At 39.0% G+C, this 22,571-nt stretch overlaps 2 protein-coding genes across 5 annotated transcripts in view; one reads left to right on the forward strand and one right to left on the reverse strand.

Moving 5' to 3' along the window:
* The window catches only part of egfem1 (EGF-like and EMI domain containing 1), a 55,892-nt gene extending 39,928 nt beyond the window's left edge, over positions 1–15,964 (reverse strand). For both annotated transcript variants that reach the window (XM_026192801.1, XM_026192800.1), the window contains exons 1-4: positions 15,699–15,964; positions 14,677–14,811; positions 14,054–14,163; positions 13,631–13,735 (exon numbers count right to left, since the gene is read on the reverse strand). In XM_026192801.1, coding sequence (XP_026048586.1) covers positions 13,631–13,735; positions 14,054–14,163; positions 14,677–14,811; positions 15,699–15,781 — 433 coding nt within the window. In that variant the 5' untranslated portion in view covers positions 15,782–15,964. The remainder of the gene's footprint in view (positions 1–13,630; positions 13,736–14,053; positions 14,164–14,676; positions 14,812–15,698) is intronic.
* Positions 15,965–16,636: 672 nt separating this feature from the next.
* On the forward strand, positions 16,637–22,479 carry mffa (mitochondrial fission factor a). Of its 3 annotated transcripts, XM_026192482.1 has the most exons (8): positions 16,637–16,859; positions 17,488–17,705; positions 18,591–18,760; positions 18,887–18,978; positions 19,821–19,982; positions 21,477–21,533; positions 21,740–21,824; positions 21,912–22,479. In XM_026192482.1, exons 2-8 carry the CDS (start codon positions 17,492–17,494, stop codon positions 22,041–22,043), a joined length of 912 nt encoding a protein of 303 aa, XP_026048267.1. In that variant the 5' UTR covers positions 16,637–16,859; positions 17,488–17,491; the 3' UTR covers positions 22,044–22,479. The 3 variants fall into 3 exon arrangements, with proteins under 3 accessions (XP_026048267.1, XP_026048268.1, XP_026048269.1); XM_026192483.1 differs by lacking the exon at positions 19,821–19,982 and having other exon boundaries at positions 16,639–16,859; XM_026192484.1 differs by lacking the exons at positions 19,821–19,982; positions 21,477–21,533 and having other exon boundaries at positions 16,639–16,859.
* The last annotated feature ends 92 nt before the right edge of the window (positions 22,480–22,571 follow it).

The raw sequence follows: 22,571 nt of genomic DNA on the forward strand, positions 1-22,571 counted from the left end.
CTATCCCACGCCATTACTTATAGCTGGTCAGATGAGGTTGGCACCTATTGTCCCTACAATCCAAAGATAGAAAACAGCAGTGTAACATTTTACACTCATTGATCAGGATCAAGTCTATACAGCTGACTTGATCCTGATCAATGAGTGTAAAATGCTGTTTTTTGCCACAGTAGTTCTGGTCCATGATACACTGTTACAGGACTGGTTTCGAAAAGGGATACGCTGTCAGTGATATGCAGACATCAGATATAGACATCTCCTGTCAGAGAAGGTGGAAAGGAAATATTATTTAGTATCTTGTCGCCATCTGTTAAAAAGATTAAATGGCCCCTCACTGTACATTGAGTTTGTTTATTCTGAATAACAGGAAATTTCCAATGTGGAGAAACAGTTTGGGGAAAAAAACAGGAAACGGCGTGCTTTTAAAAAATGCATCGTTTGGCAGCTTGTTTTTATTAGATTGAAGGAACACGACAACAGTGTTTGTTTAAATTAGTCTGATGTATCACTTTGTGAAAGTCATAATCTTTTTTTATTAACATGCTATTATAAAATAACATGCTTTTAATGGTGGTTTTTAAGATTTGTTTAGCTTTTCAAGGGGTAATGAAGGAATAATGTCCTATTTCTTCAATATACCGCTATCTAACTATGCAAAGGCTAATCTAAAGGCACATACATTTTACATAAGCCATGAAACAAAGCCTTTGGTTTCGGAGGAGAAAAAAAAAAGGCTTTCGATTTTAACATACTCAGCAGTACTCTTATGTTGAGCCTGCAGGGGGAAGACACCCATGAAGCAACCGATGACTTGGCCAGAGTTATTAAAAGACAACAGGGTATGAAAAACTGTTTATGTTGTTCAGGTAAAATACTTGATAATATATCTGTTTCCCCACATCTGCATTCTCAAAAAATAAGAAATAAAGAAAGGATTTGAGTCTGTGCTGAAAGCTGCTTCCTGATAACAGCACAAAGCCACAGCAGTCAGTTTAGACAAAATTGTCTCCAGCTGAGCACGCAAGATGCGTTATCAATAGCCTATTCAAATCCTTTCATGCGATGTGATGCAAAGAGCCATAGTTTGGACGAGCGATGCTGAATTATTGCAACCATGTGTGTTCCCTGTGGAGATAAAGAGTTACTATACGGCTCCATATTTTACAGTGGGTGAAATCAGAAGCAAGGAAAAGCAGCAGCCGTGACAAATATCCTCAGAAATTGAATGCTTCGCTTGAACATTAGTTGTTACAGGATTTTAAAAGTTTGCAGAGTTCTGCAGGACCTCAGAAACAAAGGATGGGTCGCCATATTTCTTTTTCAGGCCACACCCACACTTGGTTTCCAAGGGCATGCAGGGTTTTCTGGGTAATGTAAAGGGAGACACAGATTCACAATTAATTTCAAGAATTTCTGAAGGAGACAATGATCAGTGCTGATATTACAGATATTTATCTTTTGGGTTTAGGTCTTTGTAAATCACTTTTCCTTAGTTGTTTTATTTTTATAATTAGCACATTGTTTTCCTCAGAAAAATACACATAAATAATGTAAGCCTTGGCTTTACAAGCCTTTACTTACATGGAAGTCCAACACTCTTCCCATTCATCTTTAACAAGAAGAGGCTCTAAGAAACTTTATGCCCATCCGGGAAAACACACACACACACATGTGCATACCTATAGCTGTCCACAGAGACACAACCCTGTTCTATACTTTTCATCAACTCACAAGGAAGTGACATAGACTCTTAACCTTACAGCCCTGCCCCCCCACTCACACATCCCCACTTTGATCCTGCAGCTCCCTGGAGCCTTAATGAGCTCTCCGTATTAGCTCAGGGTCATTTGTCATCACCATCAAGATGGTGTGCAGGGAGAAGTGTTCACTTAGTGCCTTTCAGGGCATTTTTAAAATCCAGCTTTTTCCAGCACAAAACAACGCAACGCTTAAAAAGTGTTAGCGATGTGAACTGTGTCGCCCTGTCATCGTTACTGAATAGCACTTATTTTAATGGGAAGACTGAAAAAACAAAAATGTTTTTCCATTTAAACCGTCACCTATATGCAGGAATTTAATGTATTTTTTACTTAGTTATAGAATTCCACATAATTCAGCCTCAAAATCTCTGCAGACAGTCATCAAAAGAAGGTACTTTCAGCTGCTCCCTTCCTTACCCAAGGGGTCACCATAGAGCCGAAGTAGTGCAACTAACTTATTTTATCAGGAAGCTATCGATTTTAAACATAGCGATACTGTATATGATCTCAACTTGTTGCAACAGATGGCTTTGTGAGCCTTCTGCCAGAGCTTTCGTCTTCTTGTAATGTATCCATGTATCTATCTTGATAAAGTTCAAAACAAGACGGAAACTGTTTTCTTCTTCATTTATGAATGGAAGTGATTTTTGTTTCCCATCAGTTAGGCCGAACAGAGAGGACAGCTGTTTGAATGCTTTTGTGTTCTCCATAGACAACTATCAACCACCAAGTCCTTATTCCTGGATATCTCATCAGGTGTTATTGACATTACTGTCTTCAGCATAGCATACAGTGCCCCCCCTCTTTCCAGTTTCTCCAAGGACCACCGTTTTTCCTTCCCCTAGAAAAAAAAACTACCTTTAGTACATGGACATTAAATAAATCAACAAACCCTCAGCAATGTGCCCATTTTCCTCATGGTAAAACATTTAAAGATACAAGTCTGGATCAATAACTGAATCAGCAGGCTTTGGCTGCATGATTTGTCTCTCTCAGCACTCTTCAATGAATGCAGCAGAGCTTCAGTTGTGGTAAGTGAAATTCAAGCCTGAGTAAATTTACTGATTCTTCCTTAATAGATGGAATTTGGGTCTGGAGCAGGACCGGTGTTTATTTCCCACCTATTCTAGGTTTGTTTCTATTATGGCAAGTTAACTGTGAAAAGAAATACTTACCAGACAGACCAGTAAAGAAAAAGCCTCAGCTCACACTTCTCTACAATAACAGGCCATTTTTCAGCCTTTTTATTTAACTTAATGTTACACATTACCAAAAAGATTATTTAAACTGTGAGATTATGCTCGACATATACACCATGAACTTTTGGAAACGTTCATGAAACAGGACACATTCTTACTCAGCTATTCTACTTCAGCAGCTCCACATAACTGCTATTTGCCAATGAGATGTAATATTTCAAATGCTGTTCCAAGTGATGATTTTGTATCTTTTTCCAGTGCATTGCTCCATTAGTGATTTGTTTTACATATATGTATATATATATATATATATATATATATATATTGTATTTATTATTATTTATCGAAGCTGAAAATGTGTGTTAGCTATGATGTAGAAGTGTCCCATTGCGGAGAAAAAGCAAAAGACCTTGTGAACCATACCGAAAGGTCAAAGGTTATTCAGGGACAGCTGAGGAGCTTAAAGAACCTGTCACAGAGAAGGAAGTAAGCTTCAACAATCTGCTCAGCGGCAACTAAAGATGAGACAAAAGGTGGATTGTTTTCAAGATATGGCGAGCTTGAGGAAGGGATACAATCAATCATGGCTCAGAACATTTAGGAAGAATGCCAACTGTCTTTAAGTCCCGTCTGAAGCATACAATAACAGAGGAGGAGAAAGGCAGAGCTGGTCATTGGTGATGGAAAGCCCTAATTTTGGATAGCTGGGTTTGTTAATATGACGCATTGATATGTGAGAAAGTATTTTGAAAAGCTTCCTTTCTCCTTGCTCTTAATTTTCTATGTGACAAACATTTAGCCCTGCTCACTTTCAACCATGTGGTGAACTCACTTGTGCAGCTCACATGCTTCCCATTTGTCTCTTCAAAACTTGTTTTTATTGTAAGGATGGATCAGATGTTTTAGGGGGACACAGATTATTTACTTGGTGTAAACATGCTTTTTTTTTCTTATCTTTCATTTCCTAATAGTAAATAATAAAACCTTATTTGTTCTCTGACAGTGCAGTACAAGAGACATGAATCACAACAACTGTGTGCTATCCTGCTTTCTCCCCCAACATTTAATCCGCGCACAACACCAGCATTTTTCTCTGTAATTACCAAAGTTCCAACATTAAAACCCAGTTCATTAATTGGGATAGAAAAGTTGAACTGGAGCCCCTGGCTTGATAGTCTTATTTGAACTTTTTGCCCCATAATTCCATCAAGTTTTCTTCAACATCTGGGAAAACTATCTTCCTCAAAAATGCCTTCCACAGAGAGGATGAAACATGGATGTAGATTTATGCCTAACTGTACTGCATGTAGAAGATTGTTCAGCATCTCAGTATTGCTGTTTCAGATATGGAATAAACATGATCGTGCTAAGGATGATTTTTCAGTTTAATAAAGCTTTGAACGTTACTATTTACTTTTCATTGTGAAACAACATCCATGCCAGGGTCTTTCTAGCTTTTGAGAATTATTACACGTAGTAAGATGTACTAAGTTACACAGCGTCAGCATGTTCTAACTTTCACCATTCACTTCCAACATTTCCCCTAATGCTACTGACTGCTAATGCTGCCTACTTACTGTCATATGTTAAAGGAAAAGTTTACCTTTAAATGAGCAAGAACACGAGTTATAAAGAAAACCATGTTGTTAGAGAAACTAGTGAAGTGTGTAGGCCTGAATGACTCACAGCGCTTTCAGCTCTTTGATGTTCTCCTACAAGACAACAAAAGGTCAAGATAGCATTTTTTTTATCTTCTTCTGAGAAAAGTTCACACTGAAAAACAATCAGAATTGCACTGCTTGCTTTATAGCCAAACAGCTGCATATCAGATATTTCTCCAGTTTTAGATTAGTGAAGGCCAAAAAAGGTTTTTATCCCTTTTGCTAACTTCCCTAAAGTAGTTTTCAGAACTCTGGGGCACTTTCTTGGTGGAAAACTCACCACTTGTCTACTTCAAAAATCTCGAAAAAGGGGGCCTCTATCTTAGGCTTATTTTTCTAAACCCAAAACTAACACTATAGAGCACAGCCAAACCGAGTTCATGGAAGAATAACTCCACTGCTACTGTAGGAATTCAACAGTGAGCTCATCTCACAGACCATTAGCTGCGGCCTGTTCAGCATTAACCTGATAAAAATGATAGCTAAATGCATTTGAAAAGATGCCGGGGTGTTTTTTTTAGCATGTGGCTACTTCCCTGTCACATGGCAGCAATTGATCTAATGTTCCTCCCTCCTCTGATAGCTATGCTGATCATGTAGCACTTGCCTTGCTCCCCCCTGTGTCCTGCTGTTAGATGAGCCATATTCACGGTCTGTGTCTCGGCATATGATTCCTACATCCACATATAGAGACTTCAGGAATGAAAACAGGATGACTGGGTGCACAGGTCACAAAGGAAGCAACGCTAGCACATAACAAATATTATCACTGTCTTAGTCTCAGTGTTTAATAAGAAGACAAACTATGTTTACACATAATCACACATGACTATAACTATGATGATACAGTTTTTTCTGTGGATCATGGAAACCTCTGGCATCCAATCACTATTAGAGTTCAACATTTAATTTTAACTTGCTGTAAGGTCTGATGTATTCAGCCAGAGGCATCTGCGGCTTTTAACTCAGTTTTCAAAAGCTGATCGCTACCATGTGTTTAAAACATGTCTTGGGAGATTGGTATTGGTTTCTCAGTCATTAAGCACATATTACGCCAGAGATGCACAGGAACCTTCAGTGAAGCTTTTCATTAACCACTATTATTAAAAACACAAAGCGCTAGCCAAAGCAACAACCGACCTGTCAGAGGTCATTTAGACATTTGCACTTCAGTTCTGTCAGAAACAAACGTTATGACTTCCACACCTCACAGACTTTAGTAGCCATGACCTAAATTATTGTTGCAGAAACCTTTCAGACAAGACCAACATAAGCACTCCAGCCTGCCATCATTACAACCACACAGTTGTCATAATTTAAATAAATTACTGCCTGCTGCACATGTGTGAGCTGGGACTTTAGAGTGCTGTCTTATATCCCAGGTTGTGTTAAGATCATAGTTGTTGACAATGATTTGGAACTACAACTGTTCTAAAATGACTCCTTTGTACCTAGAGGGAAAGAACAATCTGCTTCTGTTGCTTAGGAGTTAAAGCACAATGCTCAAAACTCACCTGGAGCTCTGCTATGACCTAAGTGCACGGAAAGACTTAGAGAAGCTAAACTCCCCGCATGGTATGTTAGTTAAGAGGATTCCTTCCAAACCTGTGAAAGACATCACTGTTTTGTGAGAACAACCACAGGAGCTACTAAGACGTTATACACCTTCATTCTGGGTCTTCACGAACATTTCTATCAAATTAAATCTAGGACTAGATTTATTTATTTTTCCTCAGCCATGTTTTTATTGTAACCACATATTGATATTTTGGCTTGACTACATCGTTGAGCTTAATTACTTCCAGAGACCTGAAAGAGACTATGGTTTTTTTTCTCTTTCTTGACGGACAGATTGTTTCACTGACACTCTTTTTAAAGTTCAGAGCAGGAACAGGCATACCAGTAAAAATTCATCCTGAACAGATTTTTCTTTCTGTCCAGAGTCAAATCCAGGAATGTGTGATATTACTGCCAAAGACATGTGAAAGCAGTAGAAGACAGAGGACTAAACACTGGCAGAGGCTCTATAAAGGATATACACCATACCAAGTGAAGACATTACCAAATCATTTTTCCTGAATCTTTTCCAAGTTGCAAATATTTTTTAGCTATATTCAAAACCCAATGGATTAGAGTTAACAATTTCCAGTATGTTCCCTGAACCGGTCCTAAATGATGTATGAAGGAAACATTAATTTTCTTGTGTGAAAAATGGAAACAGTCAAGCGTAAGGTACAAGAATTTGCATAAACACCTCCACAGAATACTCAAAGAGGAAACATGCAATGAGCTTAGCATATGTACAAATCTGCAGAGCCCAACTAAAGCTCGACCATTATCATACAGTGGGGCAAAAAAGTATTTAGTCAGCCACCGATTGTGCAAGTTCCCCCACTTAAAATGATGACAGAGGTCAGTAATTTGCACCAGAGGTACACTTCAACTGTGAGAGACAGAATGTGTCTATATGTCTATATGTCAGTCAATTTCAGTCGATATTAGGTATTTGCCGATATCATTAGTGGCCTTTATATGATAGAAAAATATATATATAAAGTAAAGAAACACCTTCAATCATGTTATGAGTGTTGATGTTCCCAAAGGCACTCTGAAACTTCCCTGCTGGTAATATGTGTTTGAAATGCTACAAACACAACAACCAGAGCCCTAAAGCCAGTACTACAAAACAGGATTTTGTTTTATTTGTGTAACTTCAGTGTTAAACATGGTTAACCATGTTTCTTTACAACAGTTTTGTATTTTACAGGTGTATATTTTATATTTTGTAGCGATTTTTGAAACACCATCTGATGTCTCTGGTGTAGGTAGCACTCATAGGGATCATTTTCTGTGGAAGAAAAGTGTTATGACCCATGGAAAAAACCCTTTTATACTGGTTAGATGCTGCCAACGCCAACCCCATCATATCAACCTGCAGTGGAAACTCTGGTTTAATTTAAGGAGTTGATAATCAGCTTTGTGTGAGCGCTTATCCTGATCACCAGCGGTGAGGAAAGTGAATCCAGAAAACAAAAAGATAACCTGGATATGCTGGACTTGGTTCATAGTGCAGGAAGCTGTTCTACAAAGCTAGTTGAATCTTCCTTGGTAAATTCAGGGTTAAACCTGGTTTTCAGTACTATGAACATGGTTAACTTCTTACTGCGGTAGCTTGCCATGGTAACATATGCTGTGCACTAACACAGATCAGATTAGGTTCCAGATTAGAGCTCAACATGTATGAAATCGTCACCTACTGACCAATCAATTCCCAGAAAATAGCATCCCCATTCTTTGAAGTTCCTCAGACATCTGTGTGTGGAGAGTAGGAGGGTCTAAAACTTTTTAACAGCATCTAAAGTGTTTATCTTTTCCAGATAAGAATCTTTTCTGAATATCGACTAGTATAACCAATGTTCTTGTCTTGTTTTGTTTTTTTCATGTTGGCTGCAAGCTATTTTTATTTTAAAATATTTCTATTTTTCCAAAAGCATTTACATATGAATCCTAAAAAAGATGACTTTTTTCATACATTCTGACCTTATATCAAATTTGTACAGAATCAAGACTAAAATTGTCTTTTAATGTAATTAAGTTAAACATGATTTAATTAAATACTTGATTGTAATACATCAGATTCTTCCATGTCTTAATGAACCAAGTGTCATATTGATACATCTGTTAATTTACTGGGTTTGCATTATTACTGGCTGTATTTCCTTCTTTCAGATAGGCTAAGTTCTATTAATGTAGTAACGTCTTTTCCAGACCTACTGACCACAGCACTCAAACTGCACACCTTTAGTACACCTCTGCAGTACTTTTCCTCTCACAAGCACACTGCTGTGTTGCTTTCAGTCTACATTATTTTACCTCTTAATATTTTTCCAGTGGTTTCCATATTGGTCTTAAAAACTGGGGCTCTAGAGCCAGTTCTGTTCAAACACATTAACGACAAAAATAACATTTAGGTGTGAGAACATTTAGGTAGGAGAACCATGAAAATCCAAACACATGCACATATAAACCTGCTGCAACACAAACAAAAATAACTCCCGATTCTCTAGGACACATTTCACTGTTGAAATACTGTAAAACAAATCAAAATGCACAAACACAGTCAACAAAATCCAAGACTTAAAAGAAAATTTCAACATCCAAACAAAACTGCATCCATTTATGCCAGACTGTTTATAATCTGTTTTACATAGTCAAATGCACATAATAAACAGAGTCTCTGCTTCCTGTACCAAAAGTAAATACACAACAGAAGAGACCTGGTGGTAACTGAGTCACCGTCTCCCACTGTTTTATTTATTGCAGTCATCCTAACAACTCTGCAGGAAAAGCCACTCCCTCTATAGCTATAGCTGTTTCCCATTTCAGTAGCTCATTGAAAAACTTTAATACAGTCATAGAGAACTTCAGTTGTATTGAAGCCTTTTCATTCGGCAATCACAGAAGAAAACTTTCAGAGACAACCTACTGTAATCTACCACACTAAAGACTGCAGACGTGTTCCTGCAACTCCATCTCCACCATCCATTCAGCTTTATGTCATACAATCAAGCCCAATCTAATTCACACCTTTGTAAAAATATGTACACAAGTGTTCAAACACTGACACAGATAAAGATTGGTGTGTTTAATCTGACAGAAATCCCGTCCAGACAGGAGCTCAGTGACTGGGGTGAGATGTGATCCGATAATAGACAACTCGAGGTCCGCAGAATCAAACATTCAAGTTCAAATGAAGAAAGAAGATTCCATGAGAGAAAATGTGATTTACACTGAAACTGCAATTCCCCCGAGGCTGTCAACAGAGTTCCTCAGATTTAAAGTCTGGAAATAAAACTGTCCAGTCCACTTCTGTTGCTACATATACTTAGTTTAATTCACACACCGCCTGGTGACTTTGTTTGTGTTAGAAAAATCTTTGTTCTACCATACATTCCCAACAAAGTTTGTTTGGATGTTGCTACCTATAATATCACAACTTATATCAATTAACTTTTTGCAAGAAAGTTGTAATTTCTATTGATTTTGATCGCTGTCTCATTAAAAACACCCACTACAAGATCTAGTCTTAAGCACCGTTCATAACAACTGTTCCAAAAGTGCACTGAAAGCAGCCAAGGCTTCTTTAGTGAGGACCAGATGGTTTCTGTCCTCACGCTGTTATGTGCCCATGGTCTCTTAATTTTATACAGACACATGCACCAATCTAACCAAACCAAAGCCTAATCCAAAGCTTTACAGAGTGAGACAGGGTGGCATTCACAAGCAGGGATAAATAGAACTATTACAGAGCCGGCTCCAGAGTCTCAACACATGCTTCGGGCAACATGCAGGCTGTTTATGACCTCCCAGTGTCAACACCCCGGCCTTGGTGTCAGTGGCTGACATAGATTTCCTTGGATGATGCCTACTGTCTCACATCAGAAATGAGAAGCAGGTGGTCAGCTGGCCCGCACAACACACTGTGGGTTCTACCACCACGACTTGGCCAGAGCACCAAAGAAAGTAACAGTTCAAGAAAGTCAGTCAGTGATGAGTGCTGAAAAGAGGCGAGGGGGAGCAGTGCCTGGATTGTAACTTGAACTAAAACCAGAGTCAGAATGTTCGGCTTTTTCTCAGTGTACATTTTGCCTCTTTTGAAGTCTAAATCTGCTGTGGTGAAAAGGCAAGGCTGACATATCCTTTGTCCTCACAACGCACTTTGTTATATATCTTAAGAAATAGTGACAGGATGAATAGTGACAGGAAGTCGTTTGCTACGAGAAAGTCAGGCTTGTAATTAAAAAAATAAACTCATTGTCATTTAATGAATTGCAATTTTCACTCTAAAAAAAACACGTTCTTTAATTCGCCAATCACCTTTTTTAGCAACTGTAAACAAAATACTGAAATATGATTACCTTTTTAGTTTGAAATCAAATCAATGCCCTTGAGGGCATCCACACAATCAAATCACTTTTATTGTCACATCACATGTGCAGATACATTGGTACAGCACATGTGAGTGAAATTCTTGTGTGCGAGCTTCACAAGCAACAGAGTTGTGCAAAATACAATAATGTAAACAAGCAAAATACAAGAATGAAATCACAGAAAAGACTTCTATTTATTTTTCTGGGAGTGTAAAATTCACTCACATTCACGCTTTCCTTCCTTTCCTGTAGTACCAACTCCCCTTAAGTTAGTCTTTAAGGCCCAGATTTACTAAATGGGGCAAAAGAGCAGTGAGTGCAATCCCCAAATAGAGCATGTGGTTAGATTTACAAATGAAAACGTTTTCTGAACTTAAGTGGAATCAGTTAATTTCAATATAAAGCTCAAAAATTAAGACAAGTAAATTGTGTGTCACAGACATTAGCGAATCAGTTTATGTGCTTGATTTAAATATTCTCCTTAATGTATTTTGCACCTCAAGAGAAGAACCCCTATTAATATATAAGCAACAGGATCCATCACAAAAGTTTCAGAGTGCCCAGCTCCAACACACAATCTGAAGTATTCACTGTGGTTCTTTGTAAATACTGATAATCCTTTCTTCTTTTCTGTTACATCAAAACCCAGTTCGTGCTGGTTTTTGAGGCTCGAAACAATCTGATGAGAGTTGTAGTGTAAAAACACCAAGGGGGTAAAGTTGCCAAAATGTGGGTTAAAGTTGCTGCTATGCTGCAATCAATAATAGCGTTGTAATTTGTCCAATGACAGGTGAAGCCCTAATTTAATCAACAAGCACTATTGACTTTAAAAAAAAATAACACAACACTAGTTCTGAGTGAAAAGAAAGCAGAGAAGTTTAACTAATTCTTGTGAGTACATTTTTTAAAAAAAACTGAGATTTATCTATCTGACAAAGCAGCTGTTCTCATGCAGTACGTCGGCCTCCAGTGCAGGTGCAGAACATAATATAGATACTGAAAGACTGGTCAGTGTACAAACTGACAAACACCAGAAACATTACATGCAGCAGGATTAAATGCACATGGCAAAGGATTCAGACACGAGGGATCGACTATAAGTCTACCAAAGTCTTGCGAAACATCTTCACGACCAAAGCGCACGACAGCTACCTTTAACTTATGACTCTGAGGTAAAACGACAGAGGTCAGCATTCCTTCTTCTTAACTGTTCCTGTTTGTTCTAAATCATACTCGAATCTCACACGGGAAAGAAAAAAAGTGTCATTTTGAAATGTGAAATCTCACAATACGAATCTAATAAAGAAGGCAGGTTAATAACGATAGTAATTTGCTTAAACCCACACAAATCAAAATGACTAGTGTGTGTCTTTGATGCCGCATCAGGCAAAGGTTGCGAGGGAAGGAACCTGGCTGAACACAGAAGCTTGGCTGACTCTCTCGGCGCATAATGTTTCTGGCAGAAGACTGTGGATAAATCTGTCTCACGAGACGAGAGAAGGAAAAGTGTTTTCAAGAAAGAGAAGAGCAAGACGTGCGTTCCCAAAGAGGACGTGAAAGAGAGAGGATGAAAGTCCTGATTATAACATCTCTGTTTCCAATCCATCACTTAGATGTGTGAAAACCAAAGAACCCGCGTGAAAACAAACGCGAGCGCTGCCTCTAACAAACAACAACAGGCTTGTGTGAAAACATCTTAGCAAGAGGAAGGACTGTGTTACACCTCTGGCAGGCCCCTTCTCCTGGGAAATCTAACAGCAAAGCTTATGTGTGTGTCTGCCTGCATGTTTGCGTTTCTGTGAGCATGTGGGGGGCTAGAAACCAAATATCTTCCGCTCACCATTCTCTCTTTGCAGGACTCCTCCAAAACAGCAACAAGCACACAAAAACTAGAGTTACTTAGACTGCAATGAGCGGAAAGAATAGACAATGATGGCAACAAGAGACAAGAAGAATAATAAGGGTTTAACTCTGCTTTACTTCAGATGTTCGCTATTTATTTGTGACAGATGCCAGGTTGCTCAGTTGCAGTTCATTAAGAACTGAAAGGCTGAGATTTTAGAGGTTTTGATTATGTCCAGTTTATTTATTTGTGTAGAAGTCCTTATCTCCAACAATTCATATTTCTAAGTTGTTTTGGCTTATTTAAATGCAATTTAAGTAATAGATACTGCTTAGATGCATTTTACAGGAAGCCACATTTTAGCAAATACACTTATTCACCTTCTGGTAGGTTATCGCTAAGAGCACACGTGCTGCCTTTGTATCTCCGCAGTAATTTAAAGGTTGCAGCAAATGTCTGGTTTGCTTAGTACAAAGACTGGAAGGGAGTGAAAGGTTGGTCCCTGTCAAATGTTCACTGTCCTTTCTCTGAGCAGTGATCTGGCAAACAGCTGTTCAGCTGAAAGAGACCTTGTACAGGAAACCGGTTGCACATGTAAGTATATGCTAACCATCAACTGGCTGCCTTATGTTATACCGTGCAAGAAGCACGCTGATAACTGAGTGACATGGGAGTTCACATTGGCTTCTAAACTGGAAATATCCCTATTTCCAAACTATCAAACCTTAAAGAATACTCAACAAACAAATCAATTAATTCAATGCATTAAGGAAATGTTCAACCAGGGGGAAATATTGGTAGGTGAAACCAAATTTCTATTTCTGAAGATTTTTTGTTTTAGTTTTTCTGTCATATAAAATAAGGACTGAAGACAGTCTCATTAATGAGCAGTTTTTATAGAGAGGAAGCTCAGCTGGGTTAGCCACAGCACTCCAGGCTCTTGCCTTCAAAGAAAAAACATTTCTCCCAAACAAAAACCCACTTCTTTCACCTTTAACTAGCCAAAGCCCCCACAGAGCAGCCCCGTCCAATCACAGCTACAAGACAGGCTCATTCTGCTTTAGCAGAGTGAACACATAAGGTCTGAACTGGACCCTGAATATACATAAGTGTGTTTGCCGGCTCCCAAACATATATTTGGCTATTTTGAATTACCTGCATACTTCAGTGACTTATTTTCAATTTAATAAATTGGCAAAATCTTTAGTTTTCATCTTCTGGGAAGCTGAATACTCACCATATTGACATCGTGTGCCTTTGAAGCCCAGTGGACAATGACATATTTGGTCTCCAGTCTCAGCACATCTCCCTCCATTGAAGCACATAGTGGCACTGCAAACCCCTGAAGGTATCACATAGCATAACGCTGCTGATATATCCAAGTTATGTGTGCACTTCTGCATATACAGTCTTGACCAGCAGTGGGCAATTAATTTTCCGATGGGGCCACATGAGAAACAGAGACTGTTGAGTTCAGCTTATTGGTGCAGCACTGCACAACAGTCCTAGTTTCTCATGTGGCTTCTTGGGAAAATTAATTGCCCATTGCTGGTTTAGACAACAGGCTGTTTCCGGGTTCAGTTATTGTTTCAAGTGCAACTTCACAGCAGTATTGAAAGTAGCTCCATCTGATACATGCTGATGAAATGCAATTACTCACTGTGCAGACAACCTCTCTCTTCACCCTTCTGAATCCAACCAGGGCAGCACCTGTAGACTGTGTGCAAATCCACTCTGTACACTTGCCTGTAAACTGTGTAGTACGCTGTCCTGAGGAGGGGAAATTTCACAATTTTAAGGTCATTACATTACCTTCACAGGTAATACCTTATAATGTTGAGTGTATAAAAGATTTTTAACACATCATTAAACAATTTTTGTAGATGCAAAAGCCAATTGGTTTAATAACAACAACAACAACAAACTTTATTTATATAGCACATTTAAAAACCATGGTGTACCAAAGTGCTTAACATGTAAGAGGGTAAGATGAAGTAAGAGGGAAGGATGAGGGCTATGGCAAGGTACCAAAACATGCTAGCAGGTTAGATGGCATTAAAACACAAAAGCAAAATAAATGCATATAAAAGCATAAAAGAGCAATAAGTGTAAGGTATAAAACAGTCAAAAATAACTGTAGTAATACTAATTAGTCACTGTTTCTGTTAATCAGAAGAATGAACATTACAACTATCAGCCCCAGATCACGTGAACAGAAGTCATCCCCAGCAGTTATCGGAGAGATCGCCAGTGGCAAACCAAATTTTAAAAGTCTACATTTACCTCCTCTCAACACCCATACACCATTTGTGGCTTGTGCATCCCTGCTTCCACACCTTCACCATGCGGGTAAAAGCCTGGACGCAAGGTTGACGGCTCCCTACCATGGACATCTCCTGGTCAGCACAAACATTTGGCCTGGGCATGAAAAACACATAGTTTATATAACAAAATGGCAAAAACTTGGGGGAAAAAAAATCTGTTTTTCTGATGACTTTCAGTAAATAGTGCTTTATTTGTATTTTTCTGTCTATGTGTTGGTAGGTGACTGTGTTGAGGGGTAGACAACAGTTATATATACATGTTCTACATGTTCATTTGTTTTAGTATTACACATTATCACCGTCTACTGCTTTTATCACTAGATAAACAACCACATTTTAATTGTTACAATGTAAATCTACAAAATAAAGTGTAAAAAAAAAAAAGCCTCAAATCTTAAACTTTGTAAGCTTCTATTTAAGGAGCCTGCATCTGTTTATGTTGTGAGTGCAGGTAAACTATCCATAGGTGTCCTCCTCCTCAAACCATCTGGCTTCAGTATAGGGCAACCTGAAGTTAATTAGAGGAAATATTCTTCTTCTCTGGTAATGAAAGAATCAATCATGTCCTCCACAGTCTATTTAAATTCAAAACCCTCAAGTACAGTCCAAGGAAAAGCACATTCCTTTGGAAGTTATTATGCAGATGCACATTACATCCGCGCTACAAAAACAGTGGACACGCATGCACGAGGGGACCCGAAAGAGAGACTCCTAGTGGTCATTGAGCAGAAAAACATAGAGTGGAGAGAAGTGAGAATTATAAATGGTGAAATCAAAAGTTCAACAGAGTTTAAACTCAGAATCTCTGTTTTAAAAATCCAATCTAACGCACGCTGCTTCTGTCATATTTAAAAGCCCCAAATCTTTCTCTTTCACCTGATCATATATTCAAGTGTGTGCTCACAGTGCAAACGGAAAGCAGTGGAAACGATGTTAAACAAAACAAAAAAAACCAAAACAAACCCAAAACACGTTACTTACATGCCAAGCTGCAGCTCCAAAGATGACGCGATATGCATAGTGCCAAATAATATTACGCACAAAATAAAAATATGTGGGAACATAATTTCAGCCAGTTACAACCACGGTCAGAAGTACTCAATCGGCGCTGGCTCTGTGCCTGTTAAATGAAGAGCATCCTGACACTTATGAAAGTCCTCCTTTAAACATGACTCACGACTTTTGTTTATCCTGCAATGATATCCCTGATATCCCGTTTGCTTGTTACGCAGAGGGGCAACTGTCTCATGTCAAAGGCTGCCTTTGAATGGCTCCGAAGAAAGGCACCACCCACAGTGACTGTGGGGCCATCTCTCCAAACCTCCCGGCAACACTGACATGTGCACTCATTAGTAATACAGCCAGCTTTGCTTATAAGACAAAATATGTAGTTTCATCAAAAGGCTATACCTATCGACAAATGCTCCTAAATTATTCTGATTTTTTTAAATGGTTCGATGTGCATATAAAATAAAAATAAACTACTTTCAACAGTTTTATATATATTAAGCTTTACTGAATACAATAAAGCAGATCAATAAACATTCAGTGCAGATAAATTATGTTATTGCGTTTCGTAAAGTCATGACAGCTGAGATGGCTCCAGCGCCCCCCGAGACCCTGAAAAGGATAAGCGGAAGCGAATGGATGGATGGATGGATGGATGGATGGATGGATGAATTCTTTGCCAAATTAAATAAGCCACAATAAAAAAATAGATAAAACACCTACTATGGTGACTTAAAGTCATTTCTGAAAGCATGTAGAATATTTAAATACAGGCTATTTAATGGTAAGCTACAATAAACCAACAAGTTAGACAAATTATATTATTTTAGGCTGTACTGTTTGCACACATGTCCAGTTTTTTCTCTGCTTTTAATTTCAGCGCTTGGTACTAATGACATAACTTCCCCAGAATTACGCCACTTCCTGTTTAGCGTGCAGACACAAGACAGAGGAAGAAGCAGGAAGAGGGGAAGGTCCTCTCTCACAACATAGAGATGCTTAACAGCTAATTCACCTGTAATACCTAAAATACTTGAAACTGAGCTTTACATTTCCGACTTCAGGTTTGTTCCGTCAAAAAATTTCTGAATAAGTTCTTCGACGAAACAGCGGCCCGTGGCAACAGACTAAACGGTAAGAAATATGGCTAACGTGCTAGCTTGAAATGGCGCTAAGCTAAAGTGTTTTCTGTCAATTTCATTTTCGGAAGCTAACCTGTTTTCTGGAATGCAAAGTATTTCCGCAAATGTTTGTGGATAATAGTTTCTGAATGTTGTTACATGGGTAATGTATTAGATATTTCTTATGCTAGTACAGCAACCTGAAGTTAATCATTTCTTGTCATCTTGTGAGCATTAAGGGCTTTAAAATAAACACTCTGTAATAAGACCAGCAGTTCTTTAATGTTAAAATCAATGTTGTTTGCTTTGGGGTCAATGTTCGACTTTTGCGTGACTCTGAAAAAATCTGAATACATCATGTGATAACTTATGATAACATCACAAGCCTGTTCCATCTTTAATCCCCTCTCCACTACTCTGTTAGCACCACCAAGTATCACTGTGTCCCTAGAGGAGATATTCTGGTTTTGTGTGCTAGGGCTAGGTTTAATAGCTGAAGCCACACACTGCATAACAATAGCTATTCAGTGTGTGGCTGAAGTAGAACTATTTTAGCTCAAAGGCTTATTGTATCAGCATGTTCTCTTCCTTTAGGAATTTTTTTCTGTTTAACTAACAATTAATTCTGTTTTGATGAACAGCCAAATGAACGGAGCAACATTCCCCTCTCCAACGGCTGATATAGCTGAAATTAACCGTATCCACTATGAGCTGGAGTACACCGAGGGAATAAGCCAAAGGATGCGCATCCCAGAGATGCTCAAAGTGGCTCCAACAGCCCACGAGGACCCTAATTTGGGATCGCAGGAGGTCCCTCACAGTGTTATAATGCAAGTCCCAGAGAGAATTGTGGTTGCTGGTTAGTATACTGTATGTTTTCTGTCCTTTATGTCACACTATGTCTGCACATCACTGGTGACTCACCATTATGGTAGTTCCTCACAGTCTTTTGCAGATTATAGAACTCCTTCTATCAGTGCCACAGGACTTTGCTCCTAGATGCCGTTTCACTGCCAAGATCCCATCAACTATTTCACTTTTAACGTAACAATTACAAACCATCTTGCGATGTGATCACACTAGCCGCAATATCTTTGATATCTTAAGACATACCCAGCTCTAGAAATGGTCTCCGTTGACACAGCCATACATGAGGAGTTATGAACATTTAATAAAGAAAGAGAATGAAAAGGGGTGTAAAGTGGGACAGAGGAACTACTACAGCACGTGTCTCTGTGTTTCTCTTCACCACAGAGAACCACATGAACATGAACGTTTTACGTAATGTGACATCAGTACCACTGCTCACATTATTTCCACTGAGTTGCACTACACATGAGCAGTTTGCCCCCTGCATTGAGTAAAGCACAGTTCATGCACACCATTCAGGAAGCACTGGTGTGCTGTGGTCAAAGTTCAGCATTGTTGAACTATGACCAGAGCACAGTGATGTGCATTCACACAAGGAAAACAAAGCTTGACATTCAAAAGCAAAAGAAAGAAAAAATGAGCGCAAAAGCCACTGCAACACAGATTTTAAGCTCAACTTAGCTGTTACTTACTGCTTTTTATGTGAAGGGGCTGACATGCATACAGGTAGCATGGCAGAGGGGATATTTGCTTTTTTCCCACTATAGGTGTGAACTAATTGATTTTAATTCATTCAATTTTGTATTAAAAGCACAGCATACTGTTAAAGTGTTAGAAGTGATAGGTTAGTCTCACAGTACATTTCATTTGTCAGGAGGCAGTGATGACTCCCAGTTCTCCAGACCCAGAGACTTGGACCTCATCCAGTCAACACCACTGGAAATGCTATCACTTAAAACTCCACCCAGAGTCCTCACCCTCAATGAGCGACCCCTGGACTTCATGGAAGACGATCAGCGGGTGGCTCCAGACAGTGAGGAAGTGGTAAGTGATAAATCAGTAATTTTTTTTATTACAGAGAACACTATGTACAATTCACCCATTGTTTAAGATAATGTCCTTAGTGTAACTCATAACCAGAAAATCAGTTGTCAATGCTATTCCTTGTAGTTGCGACCCCAGGGACGTTTACGGAGGGAGCGTTCAGCCAGTGAGAATGCGGCTGTCCGTCAGAACACTCAGCTGATGCGCAACGATTCAGCGTGAGTATGGGTCCATTAACTGGGTACCAGCTATTACGTCTTTGTGCATGTAAAGCATGCAGCATCTTTCTTTTGGTTTCATTCTTGTATTGTAAGCCACTGTGTCAGGAGCTTTTGCTGCTGTCAGTGTTGATGCAGAAACTTTTTGCTACTTTTTAATACATTAACAACATGTTTTTATTGGTAGATTATTTCCAAATTGTGAAGTCTTTAAAGATTAATTGATTAGTTTAAATAAATTACAAATTTGAACACTGTTATCCCCTCTACGCAGAAGGACAGGAATAGCTGGGGAAGCACTGACAGGAACTAGTGAAGCAGACTGCTTTTAATGCAAAGCGATTCAAATTTGAAGCTTTAGTAGCTTCATGTATTTGTTTGAAGGCCTGGTGTAAACTACAAGTGCTTGGCAACTTTATTATTTTGACAGAAATTTTTAGGCTTAATATTTGAGAAAAATATTACACAGTTCTCGGACAAAAAAAAAAACACCTTTTCATGCCCTGATCACTTTCTGCAACACAGCACACTGGTACTGTTAACAAGGTTCCTTGTCTGGCCTGAATGGTGAACTAGAAAATAGTCACTTAATCAAACATAAAATCAGCTCCTTTTGCATTCCTGTTTCTTGCCAGATGTGTTAGAACATAGTGTGGTTGGCAGGTTCAGTCTTTGGCTGCTGCTTTTTGCCTATTCACTTTCACTCTGATATTAGTTTTGCACAGTCAGTGGAGGACAGTTTCCTTTCCTTATTTCTATCCCTTTCCTTCCTCCTTCTCTTGTACTCTCTCTTCTTCCCTTCCCTACTGAATTTGCTGCTCTTAATGGTGGGCACTGAGCAGTGCAACCCCTTCCCCCCCAGCCATTGCTCACCCATGCCCCCCTCTCACCGAGGCTGAAGAACACAACCTCTACAGCGCTAGTGGTGTCTTATCTTTCATCCAGTCCACTACACGTCGGGCCTACCAGCACGTCCTGGAGGTCTTGGATGAGAACCCTCGCAGGTGACCTCCCCATCATCTGGTCTTTTTTTTTTTTTTTTTTTTTTTGCTTAAAGGTTTTGGAAAAAAAATTGCCCGAATGGGTATTGGTTTAAAAAGGCCGTAAAAATTGCAACAGCTATTTTCATGATAGATGGCATTAAATGTACTTTCATTTCTGCCCATAAGCACCATTTGTTTTGGATTGGGAGAGGGTCATGTGGTACAGGTTGTGTAGTCTCAAGAATCTTGTGACCAGTTTTAACCTTTAACAGTATTAATAACACATGTATTAATCCCAGAAAATGTAGAAAAGGTTTCTAAGTTCCTTGCTTGTTGAAGAATAAAAAACTGAAGCTCTGAACTGCCACTTCCACCAGTGGTTGAATCAAGTTGTTTGAGTTGCACTTTGACTAGGGTTTGGCGATATGTAAAAACTTTTACATCGTCAGTCCACTAATCAATGATGGGCGATATGTTCGCGCACGCGCAGACTTTTTGATGGGTGGAGCAATATGATCATGCACGGACTGATTTCCGCGTTTACATCATAGAAGTCCAAACATGGACGAACTAATTTCCAAAAAAATTAGGGCTTTCCGAGCAAGCAAAGTACTCAAACACGACTAACTTGCATGATCATGTACGTGTCCACCATCCGGCTGAGTATGCTAGGCTATCACCAGCTTCTGCAGCTCCATCAACAAGCATTTGGGCACACTCTGAGGAGGGTGCATTTGCTCACAGATGAAAGAGGGTGCTGTTAAAACCGCGCTATTATTTATTTATTCTTTTGTTGACTGCTTCTATTAGCTCCATCATTATTAGCAAACTTACTCATGGGCGAATAGATACATAAATTGCCCTTGTAAAAACGATCGCCAATGGGCTGTCTATCGTCGATAGTCGATATATTCGTCCAATCGCCCAACCCTAACTTTGACTTCTCAAACACCATAAATGTTTGCTTTGTAAGAAAGGGAATAATTCACACTGAGGAATTTGTTTTATCTTCCTTTGAAACTTCAGAGATGGTGTATTAAAGAGAAAGTGAAGTAGTGCTGACAACTTATTTCACCTTCAGGTTCAACACTTCAGTTACTCCAGGGTTAAACGCTGTGCAGAGCATGTGGATTCATTACTGAACTTTCCAAGGAGTTTTGCAAGTGTTTGACCTTTTAATTGTTTAGCTTTTTAAGGAAAGAATAAGGTGAAAATGGATCTTCTAAATATTGCTCACAAATTCATATTTTCTGTATGCTTAAAAAGGTATTTTTAGAACACTTACCCACATTCTTTGTCCCCTTTGAAGACTAAAGTGATATAGTTGTGACTTGTTTTAAGACACTGAAAACAACTTTAGGGAAATAAGACTTTTTAAAAGGACTAGAAAGAATAGAAAATTAGAGAAAGTCTAGGTGCATTAAAGACATCCAAGTTGTGTGCATGGATGCAACATTGTTGGTTTCTCTATATCTCTTTCGCCTTTTCCCAACTCTGTCTTTCCCCACCCCTTAGCAAATCATCACTGCGAGGGGGGTCGGCTTCCAGCTCCCACCCCCTGCATGATTCCAGGTAACTTCATCTGGCACTTCGTTTTGTTCCTCTCTCCTTGTCCTCATCCTTTCCTACCTTGAGTGGTAGGACACAGATATATGGACACAGATATCTATAAAAATTACATTGCCATTGTTAAATTGTTCTGCGTATTTGAATGTGCCGTGTGCTGCTGTGACTTGGTTATTTTGTGATTCTCAAACTAGCCATTTTTTTTTTTTAAGGCTTGCACTGTCAACATATGAACCCTCTCTGGATGGGACAGCTGATGACATGACTGTGGTCGATGCAACAACACTTCGACGGCAGGTTAGCTCATGATAAATAAATGAATTCTGTCTTGTGTGGTGCAAGAGGCCAGACTGATAAAACAATTTTTTTTTGATTCGGCAACAGCTCATCAAGTTGAACCGGAGACTCCAACATTTGGAGGAAGAGAACAAAGAGCGAACAAAGCGAGAGATGATCCTGTACTCCGTCACCGTCGCTTTCTGGCTCATCAACACTTGGGTGTGGTTGCGACGTTAGAGCCGGCCTGTGTTTCCGCCATCCACATGACAAGAACGTATTATCCTTTATCCTATCAGTTAGCTGCTCACTGCACTTAACCCCTGTGTGAGGAGATGTTAGCACGTGCAAGGCCTGTTGCACATAGGCTCAACATTTTGATTTTGTTTATTTAAACATGTACAGTTTTATTTTTGTACTCTTATTTTGTTCCTTCTATTCCATTTTCTTGTGTTTTGTTTTTATTCTCAAATTCTGCTGCCCATTGCTAAGTTGTTGTAAATATTTGTTCATGTCAATCGGACCTCATCCAGAGGCACAGTATATAGTTCACCCAAAAAAAAAATAAAATAAGGAGCTGTAGTGTGGGGACATACAGCTCCATGGTGGTAATGCTGAATACTAAGAGTAATATGTGACTTGGCTGGTAAATTTAATAAAGTTTAGTAAAACCGTACCAGTCATGTGTGGTCTTGTATTTTTATTGAGACGTTAACATAGTTTTTCCTGTAGAGGAGTTAAATGTCTCCCGAGGAAAAAAGCCTAAAA

The sequence above is a fragment of the Astatotilapia calliptera genome, chromosome 14, assembly GCF_900246225.1.
Source record: "Astatotilapia calliptera chromosome 14, fAstCal1.2, whole genome shotgun sequence".
Lineage (NCBI taxonomy): Eukaryota > Metazoa > Chordata > Actinopteri > Cichliformes > Cichlidae > Astatotilapia > Astatotilapia calliptera.